At 40.4% G+C, this 27,202-nt stretch overlaps 1 protein-coding gene across 2 annotated transcripts in view; it reads left to right on the top strand.

Moving 5' to 3' along the window:
- ANO3 (anoctamin 3) overlaps positions 1-27,202 on the top strand; it is a 200,765-nt gene that overhangs the window by 52,577 nt on the left and 120,986 nt on the right. The window contains exon 1 of one of the 2 annotated variants that reach the window (XM_065683384.1): positions 15,948-16,048. The exons of the other annotated variant lie outside the window; for it this stretch is intronic. Within the exon in view, the coding sequence (XP_065539456.1) occupies positions 16,003-16,048 (46 nt within the window). The 5' untranslated portion in view covers positions 15,948-16,002. Of the gene's footprint in view, positions 1-15,947; positions 16,049-27,202 lie in introns of those variants that run through there. 2 annotated transcript variants of the gene reach the window in all.

Raw genomic sequence — 27,202 nt, 5'->3', positions numbered from 1 at the left:
GCTCCATTTTCCTTTCAGGTAGTTGTAGAGAGCAATAAGGTTGGGAAAAGAGACCAGACGCCTCCTGGCTCCATTCTCCTTTCAGGTAGTTGTAGAGAGCAATAAGGTGCCCCTGAGCCTTATCTTCTCCAGACTAAACAACCCCAGTTCCCTCAGCCTTTCCTCATTAGACTTGTGCTCCAGGTCCTTACAGAGATAACCTTAGCACTGTTGATCCTTAGCAGACAAAACTCATGGATCATGATGGTATGTGGTTTTTAAATTGTTCTTTGCAATGACTTGGCACTGGATTAGTTTCATTCCTCTTGCTTGTGATTCCTAGTTTCAGCAGCTTCTGTTTAAAAAAAAAACAAAACAACAAAACAAAACCCAAAACAAAATCAACCAACCAAAATCCAAAAATACCCCACAGCAAATCAACCAAAACCCCTGACATCTTCACCTACTGGTATCTCTTTCAAAATACAAAGCTGTGGTTGAAAACCAAGAACCAGTAACAGTGAATGGTTCGGTAAGTTTTTTAAATTATGTCAGGTAGGAAAGCAGAAGCAAGGTTCCTTTGTGGAGGGTGGAGTAGCTCCTACCAGCCCCCCTGCCTTCTGCAAGCGACGGTCAACTCTGAGCCCACCTAGCAGTGGGAAAATCTGTGTCCATGTTATTGCCATGCTACCCCTGTGGCATACATGTAGTCCTCTCCTTCCAGGCTTGTAAGGGAGGCTATGTCAATATACTTTGTGAGCTGTTTCAAGTCCTGTGTCTTGCCTGCTCTTGATCTCTGTGCACAAAATGCTCTAGGTGCGGAGCTGATAAAGCTGCATGAGCACAGAGGGAGTGTGAGCTATCCCTGGAAAGGAGGAAGAGCAGCAGCTGTCCACTGCTCCCTGGGAATGGGATCATCTTATATTTATCACTCATACCTGAGTCTGTTTATACTGAAAGGAGGACCCCATGGCACAAATAGACAAATAAGTGACTTACCTGAAATAAATCTGAGGGTCTTTGGGATGCTGCACCATGCTTCCTCTTCCTAATGCCTCTTCCAAGATCTGCATCTCAGACAAAAGCAGGGGTATAAAAATGAAAAGTGCCTTGTATTCAAAGAGACAGTGATTGCAGGGAAGGATGAGTGAGCATTTTCCTCCCACCACATCTGAGCATTTGTATTTCACATTTTATTTCTTCAGTCCTAACAGAAGGACAGAAGTGAAAGTTAGGGAAAAGGTTCAACCACCCAAGCCCACATTCCTCATTCACCTCCCGCTCCCATCTGCTGCTCTTTTCAGTGAGCACAGGCTCCTTTTCACAGTCTAAACAGTTTCCCCACTGCAACTCCTTTCCTATGGAACCATTAATCCACACCAAGATTAACTGATTTATGTTATTACCATTTTTCCTGCCACATGTCACCATGGTGGTCCTCCCTTTTAAGTACAAGGAAGAGGTCCAGACACACAATGTTTGCAGCAATAGGGATTGTCTTTATTTGTGTGCATTCCTAACAGGATAGACAGTTTACAGAGAGTATACAGTGATTTTTCTTTGGGGGGAAGGAGAAAAAAAAAATGGATGACAGAGCCATAATTTTTTAAAGGAACAGTGAAAAGCATTAAACCATTCTTGACAACACTATTTGTGAAGTTACATTAGTTCTCTTAACTTATTCAGGTTTTGCAGCATTTTGCTCAGAACATGAATACATCTATACATTTGGTTTATGCATATTTTTTAATTTGTCCTTTTACGTTTAAGTCTTCCATGAGCCACCAGCAAAGAGGAAATAGATTTATAAACCTTATTGTCTCTACGTTTTACATTTAACCTGATTTCTTATATAATTTACTTCTGGCTTTCTTAGAGGTTGGTTGTCTTGCAACCTCCTAAGCTTAAAGCACCAGCTGATCTTTAGCAGGTTCTGTTTCCTATGCAGATACATGATTTGTTCCTGCTGTTGCTTACCATGGTAGTATTATTATATAGTTATGTTCTAGTACTATTATATTATGATTATCACTGGTATAAATTTGCCCTAGTCAAAAAGGAATCTGTTTTTTTGCAATATTCAGAATTTAGTTCAATTTTAGAATGCCAAAAAATTCTACTTTATTATTTTCTTGGAGACTGAATGACTGAAAAGCAGATCATAGAATCATAGAATAGATGTCTTCAGAATAAATAAGTATCTACTTACCATTACTATTTTTTGTAATGAATGTTTCTTTTCAGACTAGTTTTATTTTGTTGTTATGTTTGATTTGGGCTTTTTTGCATATTTATTTTACGTTTTTAAATTTTTGTTTTATCTCTGAACCTGAGGAGACTGGGCCAAAATGTAAAATGCGTGATGTTACATTACCATAATCTCTAGTATATTCAGTGTCTCACTGGACAATGAGCATTCACTTTTATTTAATCTTAAATAAAGCTATTTAGGTATTCAAAGTCCCCATCAATTTAACGACTAAGTACTACCCAGTGCAAAATACCCCGGCGCTATTTACATTGGCCAGTGGATGTCACTGTTACAATGCAAATATAACTAAAAATAGTCACGGATAACTTTGATTAGTGATATCAATGAATTAAAACAAATAAAAAGCAAGTCTCTTAATAAGCCGTTATTGTTGTCTTCAAAGCTGGGGATTATAAAAATAAGCAATCAAGCTATTGCACCTGTGGGCTGGGATAGGATTATTTACTCTGGTTTGTAGACCTTTGGTGCACAGCACTGAATCAGCCATGATGCTGCTCAGGGCTGCTGGACATAAGGTAGAAGCAAGCTGTGGTTGATGGAGCAGCTCTGGCAATCTTATTCTTCTAACTCCAACATTTAGGGTGGTGAGGCGCTGGCACAGGTTGCCCAGAGAAACTGTGGCTGCCCCATCCCTGGCGTTGTTCAAGGCCAGGTTGGATGGGGCTTGGAGCAACCGAGTCTAATAGGTGTCCATGTCAGAGGGTTGGAACTGGGTGAGCTTTTGGGTCCCTTCTTATATGTACTCACACACATACGTATGTATATAAAAAGGTATGGATTTGTCTCAACCCCATGACTCACAATGTGTTACACTTGGTGATGAAGGATTGGCAGAGTGGACAGAAAAAAGCATGAATATTATTTTTCACCCTTCTCCCTTCCTCACCTCTACCTGCCTCTCCCAAAAGAACCTTAAATCTTTACACAATCCCCCACTATACCCTATAGAACACTCTACTAAAGCCTGCTGTGTTTCTGTGATTCTTTTCCTTGAAAAAGCAATGAGAAATACCGTATTTATATTTGTATGTATCTATTTGTGTAGATAGGTGTATACACAGAGCTCAGCTTGCTGACAATTTGCAGAAGCAGCCTGAGTTATTCTATCCAAGCTGAGGTGATGGGTTTCTCTAAGCTGTTACTGACTATGGGTTTTGCAGGCATAGTTTCTCACTTTGCAAAACTGTTGAATTGACCTTTATTTGATTTGTAAGACCATTAACAGCAGCAACATGGAAAACATGGGGGTTTTCATGTGGGATATTTGTTTAAAGTTAAAATTGCTAATGACATGCCCTGTCTCCCTTAAAATGTTCAGTTTGCTGTGGTCACGCTTCCTCTCCAATAAGCGTATCATCATTTGTCGTCTCAGGTTCCAGTACATCTTGCTTCAGTCACACTGGTTAACTGAGCTACAAACTTAGATTTTGACAGTAATGTAGCAAACCATTTTGCTGAAGTAGTTAAAAATAAAATGCTGCTTCTCCGAAATTTAAAATAGATGGTAGAATGGCTGACACCTACCTATCTGCTGGCTTCTCCTATGTGCATACAGGTTGAGGGAAGTGGCACATTTGTCAGGTTATCCTCTTTTTCTCTACGTATGTTGTATTGGGAACCTATCCTTGAGCGTTCTGCTATACTGTTTTGGGGAACTGAAAGATCTGGTTCCAATGACACAGTGTATGCTTGCAACTGTGCAACTTGTCACAGAACCAGAATGGATAAGGTTGGAGGGACCTGAAAGCTCGTCCAGTTCCAACTTCCTGCCACAGGCAGGGACACCTTCCACTAGACCAGGTTGCTCCAAGCCCTGTCCAGCCTGGCCTTGAACACTGCCAGGGATGGGGCAACCACAGCTTCTCTGGGCAACCTGTGCCAGCGCCTCAGCACCCTCACAGGGAAGAACTTCTTCCTGAGATCTCATCTCAATCTTCTCTCTGTCAGTTAAAAGCCATTGCCCCTTGGCCTGTCACTACACACCCTTGTAAAAAGTCCCTCTCCAGATATCCTATGGCCCCTTTAGTCACTGGAAGCTGCTCTAGGGTCTCCTGGAGCTTTCTCTTCTCCAGGCTGAACAAGCCTGTCTCCAGAGCAGAGCTGCTCCAGCCCTTGGCCTGTCACTACACACCCTTGTAAAAAGTCCCTCTCCAGATATCCTATGGCCCCTTTAGTCACTGGAAGCTGCTCTAGGGTCTCCTGGAGCTTTCTCTTCTCCAGGCTGAACAAGCCTGTCTCCAGAGCAGAGCTGCTCCAGCTCTTGCAGCATCTCCATGGCCTGCTCTGGACTCATCCCAACAGCTCCACATCCCTCTTGTGCTGTTGCCCTACAGCTGGACACAGAACTGCAGGGGGGTTCTCACCAGAGCACAGTAGAGAGGCAGAATCCCCCCCCCCCCCCAACCTGCTCCTTATGCTCGGGGGATGCAGCCCAGTATAGGGGGGGTTCTGGGCTCAAGCATATATTGCTGGGGTATGGGGAGCTGCTCGTCTACCAACACCCCAGGTCCTTCTCCTCAGAGCTGCTCTCAATCCATTCTCCACCCAGCCTGTAGTTGTCCTTGGGATAGCCCCGACCCAGGTGTAGGACATTGTACTTGGCCTTGTTGAACTTCATGAGTTTCACTCTTGAGCCTGTCCAGGTCTTTCTGGATCCCATCCCTTCCTTCCAATGTGTCGACTGCACTACACAGCTTGGTGGTGTTGGCAAACTTGCTGGCTATTTACACAGTCTTTGTGGAATATGCTTTCTTTACACTTCTAAATCAATAGAGGAGAGAAGAATGCTCCAATGTTAACTTAAAATAAATGTTTTGCACTGCTTTTAAACTCCTGAGTGCACATCAGAAAGTCGTCAAGCTCTTCTGCAGCACTGGCAGAATGTACTTTTGAGATAAATAGTGAAACAAAGAAGAATGTGACAGACTGAGGTGAACTGGCATTTTCATTTTGAGAAACTGCTATCCTTGGGTTTGGACAATGACATACAAAAGTTCACAGAGGGAAACAGAATCTATAGATTTCAAGTGCAAAGTTTTTTTACGTGTTTTACGAATGAGAAGTTCTTCTGGGGAAGAACAACCCCATGTACCAGTACAGGTTGGGGGTTGACCTGCTGGAAAGTAGTGAAGGGGAAAGGGACCTGGGGGTCCTGGTGGATAGGAGGATGACCATGAGCCAGCAATGTGCTCTTGTGGCCAAGAAGGCAAATGGCATCTTAGGGTGCATTAGAAAGGGAGTGGTTAGTAGGTCAAGAGAGGTTCTCCTCCCCCTCTACTCAGCCTTGGTGAGGCCGCATCTGGAATATTGCGTCCAGTTCTGGGCCCCTCTGTTCAAGAAGGACGGGGAATTGCTTGAAGGAGTCCAGCGCAGAGCCACAAAGATGATTAAGGGAGTGGAACATCTCCCTTATGAGGAGAGGCTGAGGGAGCTGGGTCTCTTTAGCTTGCAAAAGAGGAGACTGAGGGGTGACCTCATCAATGTTTACAAATATGTGAAGGGTAGGTGTCAGGATGATGGAGCTAGGCTTTTTTCAGTGATATCCAGTGATAGGACAAGGGGCAATGGGTGTAAACTGGAACATAGGAAGTTCCACGTTAACATCAGGAAGAACTTCTTTACTGTAAGAGTGACAGAGCACTGGAACAGGTTGCCCAGGGGGGTTGTGGAGTCTCCTACACTGGAGATATTCAAGGCCCGCCTGGACAAGTTCCTGTGTGATGTACTGTAGGTTACCCTGCTCTTGCAGGGGGGTTGGACTAGATGATCTTTTTAGGTCCCTTCCAACCCTTGGGATTCTGTGATTCTGTGATTCTGTGATTCTGTGAAGTTAAAATGAGTATGTGAAAGTTTGCAGATTTTGCTTGGGTGCGTTGAGACTGACAAATATTTTTCTGCTCTTGACAGCTACTTCATCTGTAGAGTTCTAAATGATGCTGAAATAAGATACAGCACAGTCAGTCAGTTCACATTACTTTTGCAGCAATAATAGTTGGGAACAACACTCACTTGAAGAGCTGTACAAACCATTGAACATCATTCAACAGGCTGTGCAGATGTCGTGCTTTAGAGCATGTCAAATCAAACTGTTATATGCAAGCAAGAAGTAGGCGTTTACTGATTTCTTTTTCTTCTGTTTTTGTTGTGTAGAACTGATTACTAACGTGCACTACCAAATATCAGGTTTACATGACTGCAAATAAATTCGGAGATCAAAACTGCTACTCTTATAGATGAGTGTTTTAAAAAGAGTTTAATTTACAAAAATACATTTTCAGAGTAACTAGCATGAATAACTTACTGAAAACAGTGAAGTGCTGTGTAATTAATCAGTATAATTCTATATTAGCAGAATAGTCATGAATATTCACATTACAAAAGCATTGCTATTTCTAAAGATTTTGAATGGCTAAAATCCTGCCTAATACAGAAAAAGCAGACTTGAAAAGCTGTGTCTGTGACTATGCTATTATTATCTTAATTTACAACCATCTTATTAATGTTGTAAAATGCAATCCCATTGTGTGCAATTCCACTTTGACTGAAAACAATCAGCCTTTTTTACAGGTTGTTTAGAATTGAGTATTGAACAGCCATTAAATTTATTTCACATGAAAGCCTTTTAAAAATAGATTTGGAAATAGAGAGCCCCAAATTTTCCTACCAACTTTAAGATAAATAACCTGCTGTATTTAAACTGAAGATATTACACCGAACGATTCCAGCTTTCTGTTGAGGACTGCAAGATAGCATGCATGAATGTAGCCAGTGGGATGAAGCAAGATGGAAAATTTGGCCTCAATTTAAACAGATGATACTTTAATAATTTGTAGATTTACGTATAACATTGTCATTTGTGCTAATTGAAATGGAAATAAGCAACCACTCCTACTGAAGTAAAGATAAAAGAATTTCTAACTTTTATCATCAGCTTGAACACCAAACCTCTTACATATTCTTGCACTTCTCTGTCAACCCATTATCACCCCAAGAGCTAGTAACTATAAAACAGTATGGTAACAAATTTCCCAATAGATTTAGCAATCCAAACTGTAGAAAGTGGGTTTGGGAAGAAGTACCCGTTATCCCTATTTCTCTGTTGAAGTCAGATGGAATTTGAAAGTCTCTTTTCCCCTGGCAGCAAGATGGTCTCCTTACTAATCCCCAGGAGCCTGAGGGGAATGCCTTTGCTATTTTACATCCTATATAAAGTCTATAGCCTACATATAGATAGTACCTGTATGTATTCCTTTGTGTTCTCACCCCACAGCTAAATAAAATTGTGTCATGTTTCTTGCAGAGATGCCTTATACGGGAGATGTGAAAGGAAGGGAGGCAGAACAAATTCTTTGCTTACTATTTGCTTTGTCTAAAGAACATTGTGTTAAAAATGTTCTATACCCTTCCATCTATCATAAAAAGCTAAAATAAACATGCCACTTTTCTCTCAGGAAAAAACAAAACAAAACAAAAAAACCCACAAAAATCTTTTGTGCTGATATCTGCAGACTTTGACATCATCTCCGATTTCCACTTAAGAGGAAAAGGGAGAAAGTTAAGCTAGAAATGCCCTCCTCAGAGAAGTAAACCTTTATTTCACTATAATTACTTAGAAAATTACACCTAAAAGTATATGAAGCCAGATGTGTTTTTGTTGTTTCTGTGGCCATACACAACTCACTTTTTCAATTTATGACATGTTTTAAATGCAAAAGATTCAGGATAAGAAAACTAGAGAAATACAAGGCTGCCTGAAATGGAAAAGAAGGATTTAAAATTGAAAGGGGGGGGGGGGGGGGGGGGAGAAAAAGAAAAAAAAGAAAAAAATCTGTTGTTTTGTTAACCCTGACTTTACAGGTGTGTCTCATGAATAGCCCACAAGTCCAGTATTCATAGGATCCTGGCTAGTTAGGTTGGAAACCTTAAGATCATCTAGTTCCAAACCCCTGGGCCATGGCCAGTATGGTATTCATACTCCTTTTTATTATTCTTTAACAATATGTACTACATGTTCCAAGAGATTATTTTTTTCTTATAATATTTGGCATGTAATTACTCTTTGTGCAGGATACGAGTAATATACAAATATCCTGTCTGCAGTGAGTTTACTTAGCTCATGCAACAAGTGTAAAAATAAGTATATCTGGTGAGGGTAATCCATGTTTTTACAGACTAATATACTATCTGTGTATGCATAGGAACAAAGCATAATCTAGCGATCTTTTAAAATACACCATTGAGAACATTCCCAGCTGATCTGACTCAACCCTGTGACAGAGCCATTAAATCCATGTGGTGTTCATAGGCAAAGAAAGTGCTCCACTCCAATCATCCACTCCCTGATGTCTAATTTTTCCTCAGCTGCCATGTACTACTGCATTACTTTGACTTTCTGAGTTGCAAATTCAACAAGACAGTATTTAAATTATGAAACATTTTTTCTTCATGACTCCTTAAAACAGAAATATGCACGCTTTTTTTATAATTATTTAAAATTTTCAGAGATGTTCCTTAATCATGACCAAATTAAAAGCAATCTGTGATCACAAATACGTTACATTTGAAAAATCTTGCCCCACTTTCCCATCAGTGTTTGGTATTTTGAAGAGCTCCATAAAATACACAGTTAAGCAACAAAGCTTGGTACTTTTGAGCTATAATATAAAGCAAGCTTTTTTTGCTTGCTTGTTTGTTTGTTTGTTTAAAGACCACATTATTGCACTTGGACGTGATTTATGTACACTGAGCAAAATCAGCTTTATAAAAAAGCATCTGCAATATTACTGTTGCTTATCTTTCTGTGTAATGGTACAGCTCTTCCAAGGTCAGAATATAAGAATGCTAGGCCAGATGGCACCAGGCTAATTTCTGTGCAAAACATTGTCTCTAGCACTAATGCTAGGAGGCACGAATGTTGTGGGAGTTTACCTGGCATAGCCAAGCAGGCAATTTCTGTGGTGGTGGAATGCATAACTCTGTGGGATGGGATAACCCACCTCAGTATGTTTCTCCCAAATGATAGGGAGGTGATTGATACATGGTAAATGTGTGTGGGCTTGCAGTTCATGTGTTTATCATCATTCCACTCTCATATGATGCTGACAGAGAAAATGCATGCCACGCTTGTTGTGGAGAGCTGGAATGAGGATATAGTACCTGGTGTGGGGTTTTGCAGCCACAATTGATTCTAGTAGTGTAGCAGGAAATAAGGACAAAGCTGCTTGTGAGCATGATGTTGAACAGAGTAATTTCTGTGAAGACACTGATTTAAATAAACACCCTGTTATGATGATGCTGCAATGAAGAAATTGTCATCTTTGAAGAAATTCTCATTAGCTCCTCTTGTTTTGGAAAATGTTATGTTAGCTGACAAGGAATGCAGGCATGCTGGGAGATAAATTTCAAATGACTGTCACTGAATTTGTGTTTTACACAGGTTGGAAAGGAAAAGTCTAATATTGCTATGCATATGCTATGCATATAACATTCCATCACTGTACTAGCTGTTGCGAAGAGGATATCCTAATGGTTTTGTTGAACTATTTTGTTCATATTACTGTAAGCCTAGGATTTTCAGCTATGGAGTTGGACCATGCTGACCAAGTTCTGTAAAGAAATGTATAGCAGGATAGACTGTCTTTCCTGAATGAACCACATCCGTTGATTTTACATCTCCCTCGTGTGCAAGTAACATATCAAGCTCATATACTGTTGCCACACTCTTTCTGTTTTGATGTGTGTGGAAATAGCTTAGTGCAGGTATAGGTTTTATATACTAGACTGCCGGCTATGTCCATAAACCATGCTCATTCCTCCCACTTTGCCTTTGCTTGCTGCTCTTTTTAATAGCTTGTAAAGTGCCTTTTGGCTTTTTTTGGGAGGGGGAGGAGTGAAAAGTTGTAGCTGGGAAAAAGAGCAAGTATGTGGCCAAAAAAAATCAAAATAGTAAAAAGTAAGAGATTCTCGACAGAATGAACCTGGAAGTGATGAAAGAATTGGCTGTCAGAAATGCACTGAGCAATACCGGAGACTTAATCTCTAAACCAAGAAGCGGATGACCCCAGAAACACTAGGAAATCTAGGAACAAATGTCTAATTGATAACTTCTTTTCTAAAAATGTAAATGTAGGCTCTTCAGCTAAGGACTATGTCAATTTCTTCTCTCTAAAGTTTTCTACTACTGTCACTCTTGAGGCTCCTGTGCTGAGCACGTGGTACTAAAGAAATGCACAGATATGCAGAATGAGTCCATACAGTATAAATGTGAAGTAGATAACAGGCAATTTCCTCATTGATAGAGCTTTTATTTTTTAGTGTATCTGATTATTTTCTTCTTTACTTGACAAATTAGGCTGCTAATCAGAAAGAGAATTATATTGCAGTAGTTTGGTAGTTGGTACTGCAGAGTTGGATAACAATAATCTTCCTTGTTTGCTTCAGATAAAATGTGAAGCAAGAAAACTGAGATGTATGAAAGAAAAATATGACTATATAGAAGGTTGCCTACCTGGAAAATTTGGATACGTGTGTGTATTGGATGCTGCTGTTATAATTCTGCTTTTCCCTCTTCACCTGTTACTTGACATTAGTGCTTTCTTTATAGTCTCTTATTATGATTGTAGAAGGATTTTTTAGCAAAGCAACATTTCACTATCCTTACACTTCTGTATAGGGTTGTTCCAAAGATCCTAGTGTATACCCGGCACAATAGTGCTAAACTGCTTGTAATTATAAAATTCAAAGTAATTCTACTTTGGCATTTTGACCCAAACAGTTTTGAATAAAACTGCACTGCTTTGCTATAGAAAATGAAATTTTTGTAAACATATGCACTGTAAGTTTCTTTTTGTTTGTTGTGTTAGCTGGACAAGTGGAGGCCAAAACTGGAAAAGTAACCCTATTCAGGAAATGATTAGGATGTAAATGTGAATCTATAAACCACAAATTAAAGTGAGCATGAAATTACATCGAGCTACAGAATCAAGGACTGAACAGTTGACATCATTCAGAAAACATAGTCAATTCCATGGATGCAAGAAAATTCTATCTAGCCAGAGAGAAAAGGTCTCTTAAATTACCATAGAAATGATGTATTAAAATACAGAAATCAGTGAGATTTCAAGGGTTAGTGTCTCAGCAACATGAAGTAAATTCTTTATAAAAATGTTCAATTTTTCAGTTCATAGAATCATAGAATAGTTAGGGTTGGAAAGGACCTTAAGATCATCTAGTTCCACCCCCCTTGCCATTCATCTACAACACATTTTAGCATGCTCCATAATCTGCTTTCTAGACCTTCTCCATAATGACTGACAGTTTTATTAGAGCTAACAAAGAGTCTCCTCACTGTTCTAGTGCCTATGGCAAAACTCCCATTGTTTTCAGTAAGATCAGACCATTTGCAAACAATTTTGCTGCCTATATTGAACAAGACTAATTTTGCACTGCAGGGCTTTAAATAGTACGGAGCTGCCCTCCTTGAAAGAGATGGACTTGACAATTCTGTAAACATTTATTTTTTTTATACTGTTTAAATGTACTGCATAAAAATTGATACAAAATGTGTCTACTTCCTTGTTCCAACTCCCTTGCATTTGCTTTACATCCTCTATTATCACCACTGAAAGTCATCTAATCCAGCCTCCTGTTCTGAAGCTTTATCATTGCCATCACCAAACTGGGTCAGATGCAGTGTGGCCAAGGCAAGTTTTGAAAACCTTCAAGGATAGATATTTTATTACTTTGTAAGTAAGCTGCTCTGATGGTACATTACCAATGCTGTACAAAAGTAGTGTTCAAGCTGAACCTCACATGCTCATATATCATGTGTGGCTGTTGCCACTAATCTGATCTTTTAGCACTAAAAGGAGCTTGGTACTGTCATCTTTGTAAGTGACTTTCAAGTAATTGTAGGCTGCTGGGACTCCTTAGTTTATTTTTCAGATTAAATAAACCCATTTTGCTTAACTTCTCACAGTTTACATATTGTAGACCCCTGTCCATCTTTGGGTAGCCCTGTTTTGGACCTTCTCCAGTTTTCCAACATCTTTGCTGATGTGGGAAAGTGTGAAGTGGGAAAGCTAGACACAGAATTGCAGGTGCAGCTGCAGTCATGCCAAATGAAAGGGAGTAAGAACCCCTTAAACTGCTGGCTATATTTCTCCTAGTGTTAGCCTTATTTGTGGTACAAGTGCACAGCTGGCTGCTGTTCAAGCTAGTGTTTCCCATAACCTTCAGGTCCTTCCCATCAGAGCTGCTGCTCAGCCTGAGTTGATGTACAGGGTATTTTCAGGTGCAGAATTTTGCACTCATTGCACCTTGTGAGTTTCTTTTGGAGTAAGTTTATTCTTTCCAGGCAATGGTTAACAGCTGGCTATAATTAACTTTTGAGATGGCTATACTTCTAAAGAAAATATCTGCCACTTATCACTGGCTAATTAGGTTTTAATTTAAGGTTCTACTTCATGTGAGTTTCTGAAAAGTGCCATGGAATTACAAAATTTAATTTAAAACATCATTCTCTCATAGCCTGTTTTAATAGCAAACCAACTTCCTGATGGAAAGCAAATCTGGAGACTCAGCCCCCTTTTTCAGGCCAAATTTTTTCAGATTGCAACACAGACTTACATAGAGCTACACATATTATGATGAAGCAAGACCAGAATAGTAGATCTTAGTCTTAGTCAGGAGAGATTAGAAAGTATCTCATGAAAAAGGTGTGCCTATCAAGAGTTGATCTTCATGTCAAAACTAAATCATAGAATCACAGAGTCAGCTAGGTTGGAAAAGACCTTTAAGATCATCAAGTCCAACCGTTTCCCAGCACTGCCAAGGCCATCACAAAACCATGTCACTGAGGGCGTCGTCTGCATGGTTTGTGAACACTTAAGGAAGGTGATTCCGCCACTGCCCTGGGCAGCCTGTTCTAATGTCTGAACACCCTCTCGGGAAAGAAGTCTTTTCTAATACTCTGTCTAAACCCGCCTCGGTGCAGCTTGATGCTGTTATCTTTTGTCCTATCACTTGTTACTTGGGAAAAGAGACCAGCCACTTGGCTCCAATGCCTCAAACCTGAGCAAGAAATCAGGAAGATGGGCAGCTACATCAGCCTCAAGCTTTTCAGTTATGATTTGGGTTCTGTTGACTTGTAGAGATACAAGTATTAAATCTAGTTTGATCCTGATCTCTTTACTATGTTCCGAGTTTTGATCTATTTTAGAAAAGGTTTATAAAATGTTAGAGAGATAATGTGAGACTTAGCTTAATATAACCAATGATTTCAAAAGACAAGAGTATTCATTTGACAGTGCATGTCCACTGCCAGAAATAGAGCTTTATTATTAAAAAGCAGGTAAAAAAAACCCACATCATTTCTGTACTCAGAATTTAAATTTTCTTCTGGGTTTCTAAGCACTACCTCAGCTTGCCTTTCTCTCCCCATCATTCTGTGCATTAACAGGGTCAGATAAATCTGTTTCAATTCAGAAATTAGGTAACTTTTCATAGAGGACTGTGGATCAGAAATCAGATGGATGGCCCTGAGTACTAGGCAGCTGACAGGCTCTTTTCCAAGAGTGTGTGTGATAACCTCTTTAGGCCGTAATTTTAGTTATCAGCATCTTTTCTTCTCCTCTGCATTTTATAGATTACTATCATAAGAAAGTAAATAATGGTCCTCTCTTGCTTTCTTCTAGTAAGAAAGGCAACATCATGTTCATCTACAAGTCAAAAGTGTCAGCCAAGGTCTCTCAGAGAAATCGCTCTGGCCTACAACCTTACAAAGGTTTAGGCCATTACAGTGAAAGAACTACACTTGCTATTTGCATGATTATTAACCCCTCAGCTGATTGTATTATACTTGGTTTTTTTCTCCCTGGTGTCTCTGAGCTCCTGGGTATAGATTTGTTTTAATCCCTACTTATCCATTCTAACATCTACATTAAAGCTTGCAACTAAAAAACAAGGACTTGATTCTACCTCTTCTTTTGGCTTGCTCCTGGGTTTCCAGCATTTGTTGATCAACAAGAGCAAACCTGGCTGATCTCCACTTGCATTATTCTGCCATGCAACATCTATAGTGCTGTCTCTCAGCAGGAAAGAGCTGTTCCCAGCAGGTTTTCCTAAATTGCAGAAGTGCAGAGGAATGACTCAGTGTGCAGAAAGCCACTGGAGCCTAACAAATGAGTAACATAATGTCTTCACAGCACCATAGCTTCTGCATCTTTTCCTAAACTGACAACAAGGCTTCTGCAAATGTTCCAAACAAACCCAAATGTGGTCAGCTAGCCTGAGGAGGTAAAGTTATTTTGTTCCTTTGTAGTAATAGCTAGATGTGTCAGCTGCTCTTTATGTAAGAGTGATGTCTGGCACACTCTAGAGAGAACACCTCCCCCATTAGGGTGCAATTTTTATTTTCCTTTATCTATGTATAAGCGCCTGTGTATGGATGTATTGTTTATATACAGCCGTTTAGTGTGTTGTCATAATGGAAAACCATCCTGATATGAAAAAAGTGTATTCATTGTCATTATTTAAGTAAACTAACATAGTCAAAGTAGTACAGCTTCATAGTACAGACTAGCCTGTAGCAAGGGGTGGTAATCATGTGTCTTTTAAAGCAGACGGCATACTGCAAGCCCCAGTCAACTACAAGAAAGTTCTAGATTTGCTTTACTGTCAGAGGAAATCTCTAATACATCTTCTAGCACATAAATAGAACCACAAACTTTGAAGGAATGATACAGATTTTGCCACTAGCTGCAAGGGTTACAATAGCTGACTCAATAGACTTCTGTTGAGCAAATAACGTATGTATCCCTAAATGGAAGAGAGGAGATAGTGCTAGCTGCAGGCTGAAATATTGTATTGACTGAATTTAGGAGAATCGGGAAACAGACTGTTGCAGTAGAAAAATTAAAACCAAAACATTGTACAGGAACTGAATGATACTTAGATTCCAGAGAGAATAATGTGAACAGAGGGAGAAACAGGGAAAGAAATTAAAGCCTTATGAATCTGAATATATTATCTGGAATGAGCGTCTTGGTGTACACGGTGGAGAAAAGGGAAATTATAACTCGAATAGCACAGAAATTGATCACATCAGGCTTTGAATGTGCAGTTTAGTGCTATCTTCAGTAAGACTGTAAGTTGTGTAACATCGTAATGAAGGAAAAAGGCGGTGACGCAACACAGGCTTATGGTGAAACTGGGACGGAGGGGCTGAAATACAAACTTATCGTCCAACGCCTAGATGAATCTTGCTGTGTAAAGGAGGTGCGGTTTATACTCGGCTTCCCTTCAGCTCCTCGGTAACACCGAATAACTGATGTCTTTGAGAGAGAGCCCCAGGGTCACAGGGAGCGACAGGGATCACCAAACCGGCCCCCCAGGCGGGTGCCAGGGGCACAGGGGCCGCTCGGACTCTCCGGCCCAAAGGGAGGGCACTGACAGCGTCGAACCCCGCTCCGCGGCGCAGCGAGGGCGGCAGGAGGCGGCTGAACTCCCGTCCCTGCGGGGTGCTGCCAGCGCCGGCCCCGAACACGCCTCTCCCCGCCGCGCTGCTACAGGAGCCATTCACTTGGCCTCCGCTGTGCGGCGGGCGGGGCCGCTCTGCTCCGGCTGTTGCCAGAGCAACGGCGGCGCTGAGAGCTGCGGGCCGGGGCGGGCCGATTTGGGCCGGGGCGGGCCAGGCCGCGCCGCTGGGTTCCCGCCCCCTCGGAGCCGGCGGGCTGGTACCGCGCTCCGCCAAGATGGTTCACCACTCGGGCTCCATCCAGTCCTTTCGGCAGCAGAAAGGTCAGTGACAACCCCTTTGTCACCAGGGGTGGTGAGGGTGCAGGTGCCCGGGGAGGGAGGGAAGACACGCCGTCCCAGCGGGTGCGGGTCCCCGCTGCGGTTCCCGTGCAAGTGACCGGTGCATCATATGTGTTGAGCTCCGGAGTCGTGTCGATGTTTCGGGCATTTGGGGGATTTTCAGGTAGCGAGGCTACAGCGCCCGGGGTGTGTGTGTGTGTGTGTGTGTGTGTGAGGATGGGCGCCCGGCGAACGGTGGTGCTGACGGGCACGGCCCGGTGCGGTTCGGTTCTGCCTGCTTGTCTTAAGTTGTTCGCCCAGATGCACGGTGCGCAGCGTTGTTGTTGGGGTTGTTGTACAGGTGACTTGGCGGTGTCCAGTCGCATGGTGCGGGGAGGTCGTTCACCCGCTGGAGTTTGCCGCTGGTGTTCGTTTCTGATGTTACTCTTCGTGCCATGCCCTGATCCGAGTATCGATCTTGGAAAAGAACAAGAGCTGTGGTTGTGAGTGGGGCTTAGGTGTTACAGGTGCGAAGAGAATTTAGGGTCAGGCCTTGGAGCTGGTTGTTTATTTGTTTGGTGTTTTTTGTTACAAAACAAAACCTTTTGTTGATCAACAAATACGAAGGTGAATTTTTGGTTGCGATTATCATCACTACGAAACCTTTATTGTGCTTGTGATAGAAAAAATTACAATTCCCACAGCAAACTTTATCTTTTTCTTTATCCTGGAACTTATATTTTCACTATATTTTTCTATTTCTGCTTTGACAGAGAACACAAAACTGAGTTTTCTTTCACTGTGAGCATCCCTTTGCTCTCTTCCTGTTGTTTTAGTTGTTACCAAACTATCTTTTATTTCTGAGACTACAGTATGCTATAAATTATGGCTTAATACGATATACTTCATTTATAAACCATGGATTCACTTATTGCCTTGTTCAAGTTCCCATTCTCTTTGAATGGCTAGTGGAAAATAAATAATTCAAGGTACTTATTCCATTCTGGTAATTCCATAATAAATTTAGTTCCTTGCTGTAGAGGTTCTGCATCTAATGGCTAACTTACGTGCATTAAGGAGTGGTGGTGTTTCAGATTGTAAAATGTCTAGTTAGGTTCAAAGTAAATTAATTAGCATAAAAATATTTTTTCTTTTCTTTAACTTTAGATATGTTGATAAAAGCATCAGGTGACTTGGAGCCACAGTGTTAATCCTTAGTTTTTAATAAGAAAATACTTCTTACGTTACAGCAGTGATTAGCAGCTCCAGAGTCCTTCTCAAGGCTCTTCAGGAGCTATTCAGCTGTTCGGTAATAATCTTTTCAGAAAACACCCAAACCCTAATTTCATTATGTTCAAGTTCAGGGATGAAATTTAGTTGCTGGAAACAAAGCTGCACTATGTGGTTTATGAAATGGCATTTTGGCAGTAGTCATTAAACTTAATAGTAACGTGAGTTTTGCCAGTTACTGATGGAGTAAATTGTTGTTCTCTCCCCCTTATTCCTGAAGAGATTCTGATGAAGGTGCCTTGGCAGTCATAAGGCTTTGGAAAAGAGAGGAGCAAAAGAGCCTGTGTAGTCTCAACTAGTATATGTGTTGCTTTCACAAACATTTCGCAGGCAGCATGATGTGTGCTAAATTCACCTGAATGAGTTTGTTGTATGTTTTTCTCAGTCTACAGCTTTCAGGGATGGGGGACAGACAGCATGAAAACCTGGTTTAAGGGCTGCAGAAAAATAAGCAAACATAAGGCATAGAATAATAGAATAGTTCGGATTGGAAAGGACCTGAAGACCATGTAGTCCCACCCACTCCCCCCCCACCTCCCCCACCATGGGCAGGGAGAGACACCTCACACTAGCCCATGTTGCGCAAGGCTCTCTTGAGCCTGGCCTTGAGCACTGCCAGGGTGGAGCATTCACCAGTTCTCTGGGCAACCTGTTCTAGTGTTTCACTACTCTCACAATAAAAAACTTCATCCTTATATCTAACCTGAACTTCCCCTGTTTATGTTTAAACCCATTCCCTCTTGTCCTGTCACTACAGTCCATGATGAAGAGTCCCTCCCCAGCATCCTTAACAGCCCCCCTTCAGATACTGGAAGGCTGCTATGAGGTCTCCACACAGCCTTCTCTTCTCCAGGCTGAACAGCCCCAACTTTCTCAGCCTGTCTTCATACAGGAGGTGCTCCAGTCCCCTGATCATCCTCGTGGCCCTCCTCTGGACTTGCTCCAACAGCTCCATGTCGTTACGTTGAGGACGCCAAAACTGTACACAGTGCTCCAAATGTGGGGTCTCGCAAGAGCTGAGTAGAGGGGCAGGATCACCTCTTTCTACCTGCTGGTCGTGCTTCTTTTGATCATAATCAAGAACTCATCATCGAATCATGAGGTATTGAAAAGAAGCTGAGAATCTACTACTCTGAAGTTCATAGGCATTGATCCCTTTAGCAGCAGAGAACACGGTCATTTTGTGTAGGTTTTCTTTCAAATTTGGCATTTTATATCATTCTCCTACTTTAAGATTTCAGTTACTGTTCTTTGTAACTCACTGTGGCTGAGATTGTGACTAAATGTACTGTTTGTTTTCTAGCTGCTCATGAAACAGTGCCCTGAATTCCCTTTTTTACAGAATAGTGGTAATCCTCATGAAATGGCCAACTGCCTATCACAGCTGTGCCTTGTATGCTTCACTTGCATTAAGACCAAACTTCATTTTTGGGGGGGAATTGAAAGGGCATTCTTTTTATGTGGATTCTTCAATCACGTAGGAAGTACATAAAAAAAAAAAAAGAAAAAGATTATAATAGATCCTGAAAACAAACAGAAAATAATTTAAACCTTTTTAGAAACAAAGCTAGTACCTATTGCCAGGTAACATAATATTCAAACTCACGTGCTGAAGAGAAGTGACTTTGAAGACGGGAGATAGAATAAGCCAGACAGCATTTGTTTCCCTACTTACTTGGAGCACTTTGTTCTAGCCAAGGACACAAGTACTGGTTTTGGTACCCCAAAAGCATCTTTTCAAGGCTAGAAAGAATAGGACCAAGTTCTCCTGTCTCTTGAGTGTCTAGGAATCTTCCACAGGAAGGCAAAAAGAGAAAAAAAACCCACAACATTTATATCGCTGGGATATGTCTCAGGTTAGAGTTCTGGTGTTCTTTTCTTTCTTTTGCCTTCTTGACAAGGTGAGGAGGTGTTCACGTTAGAAGGCTGTCATTAAAAAGTGCCACCATGGTTTTCTCTTATTCTTTGTTCAGATGGTGCATGCAGAGTGAAACCTCCAGTTTTCAAAAACTGTGGCAGAGCTCAAGGTAGTGTAGTTTTCAAAACGCTGAGAGTTTTGAAGAAAATTAATCTCTTCACCCCCACAATTTGGTGTTTTTCTACTTGTATCCAAAGATACGCCTATCAAAAAGAGCCGTGTCCTAGAGCCTGCGTCTCTGCATAATAGTGTGTTGGATCTGTTGAGCCATCTGTATAGTATTTTGTAGCTATTTTTAACGACTGCTATGGCAGAAACTGCTTTTTCTGAAATGACTTTCATCAATAATACTCTCAAGGATTCGAATTTTATTATTAAATATATGCCTTTATACTTTTTACCCCTTCTAAAGGTAATGCAACCTATGGCCTCTGAAGAATTATGTCAGAGGAAAATGGAAAAAAAAAATTCTTATTTACTATTTTTTTTTGCCTAGCCATCCTTTAGAAAAGAACAGATCTCCATCCTCAGATGTTAATACACATTTTTGCTTAAAACTGCAAACTGATAAATATTGAGGAAGGAGAAGAATTAGATAATGTTGTTAATGTAGACAAAGAGCATCTCCATGGGTAATTTGTAGTTTAGTAATTCCAGAGAAAGACAGCTGATTAGGATTTGGTATTTGATCTCAGTCACAATTGAATATTCTTAAACTGCAGGACTTAAATAGGGTAGCCTTATGGTGGACTTACGGAGTGGGTATGGGAATGATGCAGAGCAGTTGCTTGTTCTGTTAAGGACCTCAATTGAAAGGTCTCTTTTGGAAGAAAGGCAGCCTCATTTGCAAGACACTTTTCTTTTAACAGCTACCTGATGGTGAGTGTGTTTGGATGTTTCTGGCCTGAGGGAAGGTAAAACCTGTGCTGAGGGTGCAGGTCAAAGCAGTTACAATGCTTAAAATTTTAAATATCTTTAACTTCGGTCCTGATAGACTGAAATTTCCTGCTTGCTCTGCTGAGTGCTTATATTGACTATTGTTCTTTTTGATGCCCCCATCAAAGCTTTTTAATGAAAAGCTGGTAAAATGAAAAGACTTTTGTGCCTTAAAATTAAGTAGCTTTTAGCATGGTGTATGAGTTTTAGGAAGATGGACTGCAGATGGAAATCCAGTGGTTAAATTGGGGTGCTTCTCATGCTTCTGGTTCAAGGTGTGTAATGGGACAGGAAGTTGTCTTCAAGTAATTCAGTACTTACTGTGGTTTGAGAGTAGAGATTTCGTTTCTCAAAGGATTCGTCTTGAAATAGTGTGACTTCTGAAGAAATCGGGCATCACCATAAAGGACACGTTCCCAGGTCTGAACTTCTGATCAGTGCCAGATACTCTGTTTCATTCTATAGATTAGCCATCTGCATTTGGAGGGCTGTTTAGATGTATTGAAGGTTGGGTTGAGGATCTCTAAAAAGCTGCAGTTGTTCTCCCTTGCAGTTGTTCTCCCTTCACGGGGGCACTTGTTACTTCATTACCTGGCCTTTTTGAACTGCTTTGAGCTACTTGGGGGACCACAGTTGTAGAGCAGAGCCTTTTGTTATTGCGGTTTTACTCTAATTTTAAGGTCTTAATGACCTGCATTCTTTAGAAAACAGCCCGTGAGTCTAATTTGCGTTTAACTTGTGAATTTAAATGAGGGTTTGTAAAGATCATATTTTTTATATTGCTCCCGAGTTTTCAGTATTCAGTAAGGTGGACTTGTAATTAAGATTCTCGTGGAGAATTTTCTATGGATGTTTGATACGTCAGTAGCACCAGTGGACCTAATAATCTTGATAATCCAAAGAAACTGCTGAAACCACTAGATGCAATTCTGCCATTAAAAAAAAAAAAAAATTACGAGAGATTATGACTTTTTGCTGTTGCTCTCCAGAGCACAAAGACCAAGTTTCCATCTTGGTGTGAGTAAAAATATTTTCAGGGCTCTGCTCTATCATTTCCATTCAAAGGAGCGCTGATATACAGAAAATTTCAAAGCTCTCCTCCTCATCTTGACTCTGAAAGCTGAGGGCAATGCAGCTATTAATATGCTCCCTTAAAATGATACCATATTCCAGTGGGCCCATATGCTCTTTTAGGGTGTTGAAAAGTAAGGCCCAATTTTTAATGAGGCTATATTTGCTCTTATTTTTGTTCCTTGATACAGCTGCACAGCTGAAGATGCATTTCACCTTTTTCAGTCAGACAGAAGGGCCCGTAATACATATTTTCATTCTGGATTATACTGTTGTGACTTGTAACTGCAATAAAATATACAGCTTCATTGAAAATAATCATTAAATATAACATATTAAACCTTTTATTATGCAGGTGCACAAGTGTCGTCCTCCCCCCCCCCCCCCCCCCGAGAAGGCCAAGGAAATTAGAAAATTTTGGCTTGGCTTGTAACTGCTGTCTGGCTACAGACAACAGAGCTGTGGTAAGATGTCTGGGCATTAGCTTCCTACATTCTGAGTTAAGTATAGCTTGATATAGTATGATCTGTGGAAAAATCTTGTACCTATTTCAAAGCATTTCAAAACTTCCTCAGTGAGGACACATTAAAACAGGCAACCCACACCATCTCTGATTGTCTTCAGCATTTTACCATTTATATTTCATTCAGAATCACCACAAAATTGCAAGGTCCAGTTCTGCTTCTGTATTTTGGTTGTTTTGTTCTGCTTTTCGTCATTTTTGAAATCAGCTAAATGAGGATCACAGATGAAACAACTCTGCCTGTGTAGACTATGTTGAGTATTTTTAATAGTAGCTTCAATATGCAAGATTTCATTGGAAAGTTTTGCAATAAAATTAACAGTAGTCAGCATATTTTATGATTAAGGATATTTTAAAGCTCCAGCAACCATGAAAATTGAAACATCTTCTTAATTAACAGTATCAGGAGCCCTGCGTTCCAAGTGATGCAGCCAGCTAAGTAGTAAGTGGAAAAGGAAATGATGCTTTTTTCCCACCCCCCGTTCAAAAGTGGAAAAAAATAGCTGTTCACGAGCTTGCTGAGCAACATGAAGTTGTCTTGTTTTCTGCTTGGGCCTGCCTAAGCTGACAAGTGCGTCTGTGTTGTCTTGAGTCAGACATGCAGTGAGGTTTTCAGAAAGCATCATGCATAGTGTTACCCAGGTTTCAAATGTTAAATTCCCTTTACTAAGCTCATTGTAGAAGTGGTTCAGTTCTCTATATCCCAAAGCATATGTTACAGGAGATTAGTTATGGGAGACAAGCGTAACTCAGAACTTAGCTGCAGTACACAGCAATATGTTTTGCCTGCTCCAAGCCTCAATGAATGCAAATGTATCAGTCTTTTCTCAGAATGAGATTCCGAGTCTGCCTCAGTTTGAGTTATCATCTGGCTTGTGAGGGCTTGAAGCCAGTGCGATTACTTAAGTGGGGAATTGTTCATTTGTCTGACTGGTGTGGTCATAGTTTGATTCACAATGCTATTTTAAATGGGGTTTTGAAGAAGCTGCTGTCTTAGTTATCCTTGTGGGTGTATATGTATATATATCTAATATACAAACATCCGGCAAATAGTAACATTTACCATGTAATTTAACTATTGGATCTACTTAAAAGTGGGATCTCTCAAGGAAAAAAAGAACCATGAAGGCATGCTGAATTACATTCCATCTCTGCAACTCAGGAGAAGGAAATGTAGTTTGAAGAGCATCTGCAGAAATCCCTTTTTGAACAACAGATTTCTACTGTTTGTATGGGGTTTGTTTGTTTCTTTAATACAACATAGGCCAGGAAGGTGCCATACGTTTTGTTGCTTCTTGGCTGTGATTCTTACTGGATTTCTGCGTAGCACAGGTAGCTCAATAAGGGTACACAAAGAAAGGAAACTAGAGCTCTCTTAAATCTGTGTTGAAAAATTCATAAGTACATCACACTTAACTGAAGAGCTGTAGCTTGTCACGTATGCTCCAGATAAGTACTGTGATGACGGCAAGCTCTGGAGCTAGGAAATGTTTGAAATGGCATATTCTCACTGCTTCTCTCATTCAGTAGAATTAATGTTGCTCAAAAAAAAAAAAATCCCTACTCCTTCCTCTTTGTTTAGTAACTTCACCAATAGTGTGCCTTTCTAAGCCAGGAGGTGTGATGTATTTAATGTTTGTGTTGTTATCTTTCTGCTTCATTAAACCAGTGGATTTAGTATTTTTAATGAATTAATTTTCCTGAACCACTAATCAGTTATTGTATTAGGGAAGTCCTTTTTTTATCTGCAGGCTATTTTGAAGTCCATTAGCTTCCTTTTCTATGTGGTTGTTCTAAAAGTAGCTTAATAGTATGAGAATACAGCAACAAAAGAGCACAGGGGATCAAAGAGTAAAAATGCTAGGAGAAGCAGGCAATCCGAAGAATTTCCAAAATTTATCAGTGAGCTGAGAGATTACAGCAAGACTTTTTTTAAAGCATAAAAATAGTAAATAAAAACAAATATAGAAAGGTACAGATGCAAAGATGCAGAAATGGGAGGGGGATGGGTAGATGGAAGAAAATACGAGGTAATGAAGGCAGGCTGAGCACAGTGAACAGGCTTCTTTCTGTGTGTAAGCAGTGCTGTTCAGCTGGTCATGCTGAAGTAGGACTGTACACGGGGGATATGCAGATATCTGAACAGAACCCTCTTCACATAAAGCCGTGTCAGCAGCACCAGTTTCAGCAGGGGCAGAGTAACTTGGAGACAGACGATAGTCAAATGTCAAAGAAGGTGGATGATAACTGTGAGTGTGTGAAAAATAATGAATGTAAGCATGTGTAGAGCCAAATGCTTCAGAGAGAGAAATTTGGGTACCACAATATGTAAAATCTGTATGTCTAATTACTTTCAGAGGCTGGATCTTTCAGCTGAGGGGAAAAAAAAAAGCAAGACCTATGCATAACCATTTACTTTTGCGTAAAATAGTTAAGGTTTTGTATTGGCATCGTATCACAAATTAAAGTGTGGTAAAAAGTATTGGTGGATTCTGAATAATCTCAGAGGAGAGGGCCTGAATTCCTCCTGTGCAGGACTCCATTTTGTTAGTGCATTTAAAGGTAGATATGAGATAGGCATACCTATATTTTAATGTATTTTAAGAATTTAGTTTTGATATATATTAAGCATTCAATAAACACATTTCTTGCAGAGCAAGGTTGTAATTTCAATGCTATTAAGGTGAAATTTCCACTGTACACTCACATTTCAGGGGCTTTTAATCACTCACAATCAGATTTTGTTAAGTTGCAGGTAAGTACTCTGTCAGGTTTTTTAGTAGTGCTTGGCTATCTAGCAATGCAGTAATTGGTAGGAATTGTGCCTAATGCTGTTTGCAAGGTGTTGGAATTAAATGCAATTTAATATTTTAAAAGCTGACCCTAAATATCTAAAACTTTTTTTCCCTTCCCCCCCCCCCCCCCCTTTTTTTTAAAAACAAGTCCATATTCACCGGAAAATATTTTCTTTTTTAAAAAAGTGAATTTAGACCTGAATAGCTGTTCCTGATTACCTCTTTCATCGGTGCATTCTTTATGGTGTAGTTATTGCTATACCAAGTTACCTCAGAATTCTGTCTTAGGCAAGCTGCAAGCTTCATCCTAAGTCATCTGGCCTCCCGAGTACAGCGGGTAGGTTGTGTGTGTACATCCTTGAGGCAACTGCAAACTAAAGAAGGTATGAAAGCTGTGGGTCCCTGGCAGCAGCTCTCTGGAGCCCATCACAGGCTGAGGAGTCCCTGTCTAGGGATGTGGGAGACATCATGGGATGCCGGCAGAGAGCATCTGAGGACTGTACAAGACTTGTTAGGGGAGGAACCAAGTGAGGGAAAGAGGAATCAACGTGCTTTAGGATGGATATTTTACAATCACTACAAACCCTTTTAATAGGCAAAAGCAAGGATTTTTCAGAGAAAATGTTCTGCATTGTAGTTTGCCTGTATTACAATGTTATAAGCAGGTGCTGTTGTCTATTCAGCAGCCACCAATGCATTGCTTTCACTATTGTGAAGTGCCTTTGTGTATAGCGTTCAGTAAAAAAGAACGAGAAGGATTTTCAGAAGCCCAAATAGTAGTAGTAAATGATTAATGCATAGGAGCTTAACCATGTTACTATTAATAATTCACACTTTTAAGAAATGCAGGACTTTGAAGTTGCTGTTCTAGAAAGCCAGCATCTAAATAAAGTGGGAAAACGTAGTGGAAAAACAGCCTGACATCAGAAAGCACTTATCATTACTGCTGACATTCTTGAAATGCGCTTGAATGGAAACGTATTTCGTGATGATTGATTTGGTATTTATTTTAAGCATACTTGAACAGAAGGAAAACTTTGCCATAAAGATTTCATGGATGTAGTCCCCACAAGAAGCCCCACATACTCTCACTGATGACAATGGGATATTAATGGATGTACCTGAGATTTTGATAGGATCTGCTTTTATGGGGTTTAGCTATGAATAAGAAATGATGTGTCCTGTATCTGATTATCACGTGTAAGTAGTGGATGAAGAGGAGTTAAAAAGATATTAGTCATGCTCCAGAATGATCAGAACAGGCTAATGAGGTGAGAACAATACTTTACATATTTGCTCCAGGTGAAGAGAAATTCCCTGATCTTTATCTCCTAGACTGTCAGAGGTTTCTCCACATCTGAAGCACGAGGCAACTGTTTTTTAGGATACTACTCTGAATTATAGTGTTTTGTTAAGGATCAATCCCAACTTTCTATTATTTTGCACTGTAGGAAAGGAGCATCTCCAGCATTCTATTTTATATTGTAGAAAATATAGAAATAAACATACGATCGACTTGTGTTCAGTCAGAGGAATGAACAAAGTGTTTTGAAATTGGCATTCGTAACTGCTTGTACTTTAATAGAAAGATTTTCTTCAGAAAGAAGAATCATGGTTCATATCCTGAAGAGAAGGCTTCAGATCTCTTTGCCAGTCTAACTGGACTGATCTCCATCTTGGTCACCACTTGTACTTTCATGTCCAATTCTGGCATGTTGGTTCTGGAGTGAGTTGTCTGAGGGGCCACAGATTTGGTTTCTGAGGTATCTAAGATTTGGTTGTACTGAAGATAAGGCTAGTGCCTACCATCCAGTAGGAGTAGTACTATAGTCATTGTTATCATTTGGTGAAACAAAGTGTTTTACTGTTTGGCCTTTTATTAGACTTAGTGATCAGTTGGTGAGAAATTGAAGCTTCCCTTCAGATCACATGGGACTTCACTAGAGAATTCTGATGCTTAAATGTTTCTCACAAGTGCATTAGTTGGTCTGGTGAAGAGCCTCTTTCATATCTGGGATCACGTCTGTGTGATTACTAGGAGTGAACTGCTAGCTCTTGGAGGATCTGAGCACAAGTTGAATGTTCTCAGGGTCACGTCAAAGCAACAAGGGAAGCTCTGCTTGTTACTTACTGGTGTTGTCATCTAGCACATACATAATCTCTTAGAAATTATTAATTTCCTACTTTGAGCATTCATAAGTATTTGCTGTCAGACTTTGTTGCCCAGGCAGAAGGAATCAAGGTTTTTTGAGAGGCTGGAATGAAAACAAGGCAAGGAATCAAGAAATTGATTAAACAGGCTACTTAGCTATTTTTTCCCCCTTTAACAAGAAAAAAAAAAAGAGAAAGAAACTAATGCCTTCAAAACAAGTATTCCTTTAATGTAGAAAAGCATTTTTACCAGTGCTAATTTCTGTCTCAGATTAACAGTTGCCACTCCAGTCCTGCACTTGTTCTAAATTTTCATGAGAGTAATGTTGGGCTGCTCTGAGAGCCTTGAAGGATTAAAGAATAAATGTCTTTGGTATTGATGGTTGATGAAAACTATTATTGGTAAAAGTACTGGGCATGACTTCTTGACACAATGCTATGTAAAATTCCAGGAGGAAGAGAGAGGTTTGGAA

This window comes from Lathamus discolor, chromosome 6 (genome assembly GCF_037157495.1).
Source record: "Lathamus discolor isolate bLatDis1 chromosome 6, bLatDis1.hap1, whole genome shotgun sequence".
Lineage (NCBI taxonomy): Eukaryota > Metazoa > Chordata > Aves > Psittaciformes > Psittacidae > Lathamus > Lathamus discolor.
Note: the sequence above shows the minus strand (reverse complement) of the source record. Positions and strands in the feature narration are given on the sequence as shown.